We start from the raw sequence: 8,494 nt of genomic DNA on the forward strand, positions 1-8,494 counted from the left end.
AAACCTAAGAAGTTTTTATGACACTTAAGGGATTTGTAGTGGAAAAAGCAATGATTTAATGTGTTCAATCGACAGTCTTATTTGTAGTATTTAATATTTATTCCCCAAAATGCAGTTAAGCGATGAGTTGTATAAATCACAACACCACTGCAACCGTCTTAACGTTGGAGGTACAACCTGAAGGATGATACGCATATAATTTTATTCTAAAGCAAAGTGATGCCATATACAATGTAGCGAGTGCTTACTCAGTCCATAATCAAGCATTACACAACGGTTTAACACTTTCAGTTGTTACATTTCTAGGATTTTGATTATTAATAATTTACTTGTTCTCTTATTGATTGCAACTTGATGTAAATGGGTGTTAACCTCTGAAATGGCTTAAGCCACCAATCCAAGGACCGGGTATGCTAAAGACTTCATTGAGTAGATGTGCAATCTCATGTGAGGCAACATCGGGAAATCAGTGATTGAGATTTAAATAAAGAGGAGCGCTACTAAAAGATCCCTTTTCTTGTAACCCTCAAGTACACCTACAGTTTTAATACTTGCAACACTAGTATATAACAAATAATTTGAGATCATGAATACGATGTAGTTACATTGAAACGCTGAGTAAACTCCTTTATTTTCCTAATAAGAGCATTTTTACTTGTCGCAACAACCGGGATAAAGATAATTTTATACAGAATACACACCTACAGTGTAGTGTACTATTAAATAAAGATACACAATCCTACTCATCATTCTTAAATGCTCATTTTAGATTTCCCCATCAAGAAGTGGCTGAAGATCGTATTACATAGTGGATTTTAATTGATTTCAGGCGTTTTCTGATGGATGAGAACAGTGGCGTAACGAAGGGCCCCGCTGACCCCGCTGTGCAGGGGGGCGCCGTCTTAGGGGGGCGCCAAATCGTCGTTTGAATGTGGGGGGGGGGGGGGTGTCACGTCCGTCTATGTCCGCTTGTCTCATAGAATCCAAAAAGGACAGGACATAGGCGGACATAGGCGGACATAGACGGACATAGGCGGACATAGGCGGACATAGACGGGCATAGGCGGACATAGGCGGACATTAATGGACACCTAAATTGCTAAATAAAATGTTCAATTTTTGCTGTTATAGGGGGATCATGTTTTTTGTCCGTTCGGTACCCTATATTTTCAAAACGGACAAAAAATAGAGCGGACAAAAACGGACAAAAATGGACAAAAACGGACAAAAATGGAAATAACATTTAGATGCTTCCTCCTCCTACTCTTCCTCCTCCTCCCCCTGGGTCTTCCTGATCTTCCTCAGTCCTCTTCCTCCTCCCCTCCTCAGTCCTCCTCCTACTCCTCCTCCTCGTCCTCAGTCCTCCTCATCAGTCCTCAACAGTCCTCCTCCTCCCCAGTCCTCCTCCTCCTCCTGGGTCCTCCTCCTGGGTCCTCCTCCTCCTCTTCATCCTCCTCCTCTTTCTCCTCAGTCCTCAGTCCTCCTCAGTCCTCCTCCTCATCCTTCTCCTCAGTCCTCCATCCTCCTCCTCAGTCCTCCCCCAGTCCCCCTCCACCTCCTCCTATTCAGTCCTCCTCCTCCTCCCTCTCAGTCATCCTCCTCAGCCATCCTCCTCAGTCCTCCTCAGTCCTCCTCCTCAGTCCTCCTCATCCTGGGTCCTCCTCCTCCTCTTCATCCTCCTCCTCTTCCTCCTCGGTCCTCAGTCCTCCTCCTCCTGGGTCCTCCTCCTCATCCTTCTCACCAGTCCTCCTCCTCCCCAGTCCTCTCCCAGTCCCCCTCCTTTTCCTCCTCCTATTCAGTCCTCCTCCTCCTCTTCCTCCTCAGTTCTCCTCAGTCCTCCTCCTCCTCCTGATCCTCCCAAGTCCTCTTCCTCCTCCCCTCCTCAGTCCTCCTCCTACTCTTCCTCCTCGTCCTCAGTCCTCCTCATCAGTCCACAACAGTTCTTCTCCTTCCCAGTCCTCCTCCTCCTCCTGTGTCCTCCTCCTCCTGGGTCCTCCTTCTCCTCCTCAGTCCTCTTCCTCCTCTTCTCAGTCATCCTCCTCAGCCATCCTCCTCAGCCATCCTCCTCAGTCCTCCTCCTTCTCAGTCCTCCTCAGTCCTCCTCCTGAGTCCTCCTCCTCCTGAGTCATCCTCCTCAGTTCTCCTCCTCCTCCTCCTAGGTCCTCCTTCTGGGTCCTCCTCCTGACTTCTTAGTAGTACGTTTACATTTTGCAACGATTTTAATAGCTCTGATATATCTACCGATATAAGCAATATTTGCGTGTAACGTGTGTAAGAGCTTAACCTTCTTATTACACCTGTTATACACGGTGTGTATACAAGTGTGCAACACAGTTGTTTTCGAAGGATTATACATATTACTGGATCGATGAGTGTACACGACTTCTCTAGCGATGAACTGCTCATCGGGAAGATTAAAGCTTTAACTCCAGAAACTGAGATTAAGGTCCTCTTAGATGCATACCAAAGCAACAAGTCCCTTGAGCAAAATGTGGACCTGCTAGGTAACTCTAGAACTATCCTTCAGAAACACCTAGCTAATGCGGTAAAGCTTCTCCAGTCTATGGATAGCGACTATCCAGTTCTTGCGGAACGAATTTCTACCCTAAAGAGCGGAAACCACCTAACCAAGGCGGTAGCTGCTACGGCGATTGTGCAGTTTATCCAAGACGCACGTGCAATTCGCTGTCTGAAGTGCAAGGCCGACTTTACCCCCTACTCCTCGGACAACTCGCCCAGCGAAGTAATATGCTGTCGTTGTAAGAGACCCGGTCACCGTGGTTGTTATACTGACACGCATGTTGACGAGGAAATAGGAGTTGTATTTCTGTGCGGCGAGTGTCTCTCCAGCTGGAGTCAACCGTCACCACAGCAAACGGAGCAAATTCTCCCTGTTACTGACCAGAAGGATGTGATAAGCAACAACATATCTGTTAAGTCCGATGTGCAGGCTGAATCTGATTCTACCATTAATACAGAAACCACTGCTAACGATCTGAAAACTAACACGGAGGACAAAGAGATCAAGACTCCAATCAACGAAGTTTACGATCGCAACATACCAGTTTGTCCTTTACTCTTGAAACAGGAATGCCCGCATGGCATTACTGGACTTACTGATGGCAAGTGCCAACACTACCATCCCACGTGGTGCAAGCGATTTATGCGGAACGGTCCCGGAGGCAAAGATCGTCGCCGCGGTTGCAATCGTGGAGATAGCTGCCGCTACTTCCATACCCAACTTTGCCAAAATGGTCTTGTCTCTAACTTGTGCCTAAACAATGAATGCAAGCTCATTCATATTAGAGGTGTAAAGCGCATCAGCAGCGACAAACCACCCACTAAACCTGTTCCAACAGGAAAGAAAGGGGATGTCCCTCCTGCTCAAGACAATCACAAGCGCAGCAGGAACAATACATCAACTTTGAAGCCGCCTCATGAGAAAAATGCTTCGAAATTTTTTAGCAACAAGGATTTTCTCTGGAGCATTTGGACCAGTTGAAAGCGGATTGGTCGAAAGAGATGTCGTGCATGATTCAGAAATCACTCGAATCAATGATGGCCTCTCATCTACCTCCGCAAACAAGCCCGAACCCCCAGCTATATCTTCGTCCGGGTGTTCAGTACTCAACTGCAGTTCAGCAACCCTACCAACAAGCCCCTCATCTTCCCCAGGGCTACCCTGCACAGCACCTGCAACAGCCTGCTCTCTACCAACCGCTGCTGGGAAAGTAGACCTCAAATCAATACTCCCGATCTCCTCAACATTTCTTCTTAACATACAAGGAATGAATCCTGGGATAAAGAACCAGCAATGGAAGTTAAAATCTCTCCACGAGAATTTAGCAACCAGTCCGCTCCACACTCCCTTCTTTATTCTGACTGAGACTCATCTGAAGCCATACCATGTTGAAGCAGAGACGTGTATCCCTGGCTACAGTACCATCAGAGCTGATCGAGACAAACGTGCTCAAGGCGGTGTAGCTATCTTCCTACACCACTCTATACCTGCTGACACGACAAAAGTGTACTCTAACTCCTATTGTGAAGTTGCAATGGTTCACATCGCTAGCAGTAACTTTCTCCTTGTTGGCGTGTACCGCCCTCCACAGGCACCATTCGACAAATTTGATGACTGTCTGTGTGTGATCCAAGACTTTATAGACCACCTCCCTGGCTCTCCTGAACTCTACATTGCAGGCGACTTTAATTTGCCGTTTGTAGACTGGTCCAGTAAGTCGATCAAACCAAACTCCAGCAAATCGGCTTCCGACACGAACTCGGGACTAGCCTTTATGGAGTTCATATCTTCAAACTTCCTAGAGCAGCTAGTCGACGAACCCACTAGGAAGGACCAAAACATCCTTGACCTGATCCTATCCAACAACACCGACTTAATCCACGGTTTATCAGTGTCAAAGACGGAGAAATCAGACCACGACATAGTGACCTGTACTCTCCTCCACCCGCAGTTCCTACTTGAGCAACCAGCAAGGAAACAGTACAGTCCTGCCACAGCACTTGATGACATCAACTTCAATGCTGCTGACTGGGCCTTGATCAACAAGGAACTCACTACTGTAGACTGGTCGACAGTAACCAACCCTTCAACTAGCCAAGATGCTGCATGGGATATGTTTGAAGGGATCCTTGTGCAGATCTGCAAGAAACACGCACCTTCTCATAGCCACAATCGTCAAGCCGCAGCATCTTCAAAAATCCCAAGGTCAAGGGTGGCTCTCCTTAGAAAGAAAAAGCGCCTTAATGCCAGGATCAACTGTATTAAATACAGATTTTGTGGCCCTTCTCCGCCTCGCAATAATGTCAAGCTTCGCAAGCTGGATGAAGAGAGGGCTGCTGTCGAGATGCTCCTTAAAGCGGACATTAAACAGCAGCGAGCCAGAGAAGAACTTGTTGCTCTTAGTAAGATCAAGACTAATCCTAAGGCGTTTTATACCTTCGCAAAGAGGTTTAAAACCCCTGCTGCATCTGTCGGACCCCTATTGGATAGTGATGACAAGCTCCAGTCTGATCCAGCCACTATGGGTAATATCTTACAGGATCAATATGCGAGTGCTTTCAGTGACCCCAAAAAGGCAAATCTAGCCGAAGTCCGGACGTCCAAGGTCATTGAGCAACCTCATTCTATCACAGACATCGACTTTAATGAGCAAGATATCCTCGACGCCATCAAAGCGATGAATCGTTTCTCAGCAGTCGGACCTGACAAGTTCCCAGTCCTAATCCTCAAGGAATGTGGAATTGTCCTAGCTCCTGTGATAACCAAGCTTTGGAAAGCTTCGCTAAGCTCTGGTGAAATAGCTACAAAATTCAAGAACCAGAGTATTATCCCCCTTTTAAAAAGGGGAAAAGGTCGATTGCTGCCAACTATCGACCGGTATCTCTAACATCCAACCTCATAAAGATGTTCGAGAGGGTCGTCCGCGCTAAGCTGGTTGACTACATTGTAGCTCAAGACATCATCAACCACGATCAACACGGCTTTCAAGCTGGAAGAAGCTGTCTTACTCAACTTCTTCACCACGTCCAAGACATCATGGATGACTTAGATGGTGACGAAAATGCTGATATTCTGTATCTTGATTTCAGCAAAGCCTTCGATAAGGTAGATCACGCTATACTATTGAAGAAGCTCCATATGTACGGTATCCAGGGCAACGCCCCACCGCTGGCTGGAAAGCTTCCTCAGTGGAAGAACCCAACATGTCGTTGTCGATGGTATTGAATCTCTCGTCATAATGGTGCTAAGTGGGGTACCACAGGGCACTGTGTTAGGCCCACTGCTATTTATTTTGTATATCAACGACCTGTTCCTAGTTGTAAAACATTGCAAAGTAAAAGCGTTTGCTGATGACTCCAAGCTCCACAAAAACATCAGCTCCCCGTCCGACTGCAAATGTCTCCAGGAAGATCTCTGTGCAGTAGTGCGATAGGCAGTAGCAAACAACATGGAGCTAAACGAAAGTAAGTTCCAACTTCTCCAGCATGGTAAGAACCCTGAGCTAAAGAAACCCTACATTTTACCATCTGGTGCATCGATATCTTCTGATGATGTCGTGAAAGATCTCGGTGTGTATGTTGACAGTGATCTCTCCTGGCGTCAACACATCACAAGAAAGTCCTCTGAGGCAGCGAGCAAAGCTGGATGGGTACTGAGAACTTTCTCTACCAGAGACAAAGACACGATGATGATGCTCTTCAAGACATACGTCCGCTCTATTACCGAGTATTGTTGTGCTCTCTGGTCGCCTCACCTGCAGTGTGACATAATCATGATTGAGTCGATCCAACGCTCATTCACTGCGAAAATAGCAGGATACAAGCATCTTAGCTACTGGGAGCGCCTGAAGCAGCTTGATCTCTACTCCCTACAGCGCCGTCGCGAAAGGTACATGATCATCCTTGTCTGGAAAATTTACTACGGTGAGATTCCCAACAGTGTAAACATTTCTTTCCAACACTCTCAAAGAAGAGGAGTTACATGTCTTCGTCCTCTTGGCGGATCAAAATACAAAAGCATCAACACGATGAGGTTCCATTCTTTCCCTTCAGTGGCCTCTGCTTTGTATAACGTTGTGCCTCACGACATCAAGTCTATCCCAACCTTGCCAAAATTCAAGGCAGCACTTGATCGCTTTCTCCATACCGTCCCCGACACCCCTCCTACCCCTGGATATACAGGGGCTAATGGCAATTCAATCTTGGAATGGGCTGTGAGCAAGACATGATAACGGAGACACCGGTGGTGGAGACGCAAGATGTCTTGGCCTGGGCGTGCTAGCCCGAAACGAACCCAAGGTACCCAAGGTAGGTACTCCTCCTCCTCCTGGGTCTTCCTGATCCTTCTCCTCCCTCTCAGTCATCCTCCTCAGTCATCCTCCTCAGTCATCCTCCTCAGCCATCCTCCTCAGCCATCCTTCTCAGCCATCCTCCTCAGTACTCTTCAGTACTCTTCAGTACTCTTCAGTCCTCAAAATGTTTGTCCGCTAATGTCCACCAATGTCCGCTAATGTCCACCAATGTCCATCCAAGTCCGCCAATGTCCGTCCGGGTCCGCCAATGTCCGTCCGAGTCCGCCAATTTCCGTCCGAGTCCGCCAATGTCCGTCCGAGTCCGCCAATGTCCGTCCGTGTCCGCCAATGTCCCAAAAAAACACGTCCGTTGTCTCATAGAATCCAAAAAGGACAGGACATAGGCGGACATAGACGGACATGACACCCCCCCCAATGTGGGACAATTTCGAAAACTTAACTAAAGTACTAGCAAAACTGCGCGTTTTGCTCTAGATACACACTTTTTTAGAGATTTTACCGGTGTATCCTTTAAAATCACCTAATTTGTTCAATTTTAGGGAGGGGCACCAAAAGGGGAGGGGGCGCCAACAGGGTGGCGCCTTTTCGGCAGGGGGGCGCCAACAGGCAACGTTACGCCACTGGATGAGAAAGGTATGGCTCATGCATTTTTATCATTCTAGAAATAATTGATACAGCTATATTCTTTCCCTTCAGTGGCCTCTGCTTTGTATAACGTTGTGCCTCACGACATCAAGTCTATCCCAACCTTGCCAAAATTCAAGGCAGCACTTGATCGCTTTCTCCATACCGTCCCCGACACCCCTCCTACCCCTGGATATACAGGGGCTAATGGCAATTCAATCTTGGAATGGGCTGTGAGCAAGACATGATAACGGAGACACCGGTGGTGGAGACGCAAGATGTCTTGGCCTGGGCGTGCTAGCCCGAAACGAACCCAAGGTACCCAAGGTAGGTACTCCTCCTCCTCCTGGGTCTTCCTGATCCTTCTCCTCCCTCTCAGTCATCCTCCTCAGTCATCCTCCTCAGTCATCCTCCTCAGCCATCCTCCTCAGCCATCCTTCTCAGCCATCCTCCTCAGTACTCTTCAGTACTCTTCAGTACTCTTCAGTCCTCAAAATGTTTGTCCGCTAATGTCCACCAATGTCCGCTAATGTCCACCAATGTCCATCCAAGTCCGCCAATGTCCGTCCGGGTCCGCCAATGTCCGTCCGAGTCCGCCAATTTCCGTCCGAGTCCGCCAATGTCCGTCCGAGTCCGCCAATGTCCGTCCGTGTCCGCCAATGTCCCAAAAAACACGTCCGTTGTCTCATAGAATCCAAAAAGGACAGGACATAGGCGGACATAGACGGACATGACACCCCCCCCCCAATGTGGGACAATTTCGAAAACTTAACTAAAGTACTAGCAAAACTGCGCGTTTTGCTCTAGATACACACTTTTTTAGAGATTTTACCGGTGTATCCTCTAAAATCACCTAATTTGTTCAATTTTAGGGAGGGGCACCAAAAGGGGAGGGGGCGCCAACAGGGGGGCGCCTTTTCGGCAGGGGGGCGCCAACAGGCAACGTTACGCCACTGGATGAGAAAGGTATGGCTCATGCATTTTTATCATTCTAGAAATAATTGATACAGCTATATTAATTCTCCAATAATTTTGGA

The 8,494-nt window shown here is 47.7% G+C and overlaps 1 protein-coding gene across 1 annotated transcript; it reads left to right on the forward strand.

Annotated features, from left to right (window-relative positions):
• Positions 1 to 3,788: 3,788 nt before the first annotated feature.
• LOC134815463 (uncharacterized) lies at positions 3,789 to 5,408 on the forward strand. Its single transcript, XM_063823998.1, has one exon. The coding sequence runs from the start codon at positions 3,789 to 3,791 to the stop codon at positions 5,406 to 5,408; it is 1,620 nt and encodes a 539-aa protein (XP_063680068.1).
• The last annotated feature ends 3,086 nt before the right edge of the window (positions 5,409 to 8,494 follow it).

This window comes from Bolinopsis microptera, chromosome 5, assembly GCF_026151205.1.
Source record: "Bolinopsis microptera isolate Bmic1 chromosome 5, MBARI_Bmic_1.0, whole genome shotgun sequence".
Classification (NCBI taxonomy): Eukaryota; Metazoa; Ctenophora; class Tentaculata; order Lobata; family Bolinopsidae; genus Bolinopsis; species Bolinopsis microptera.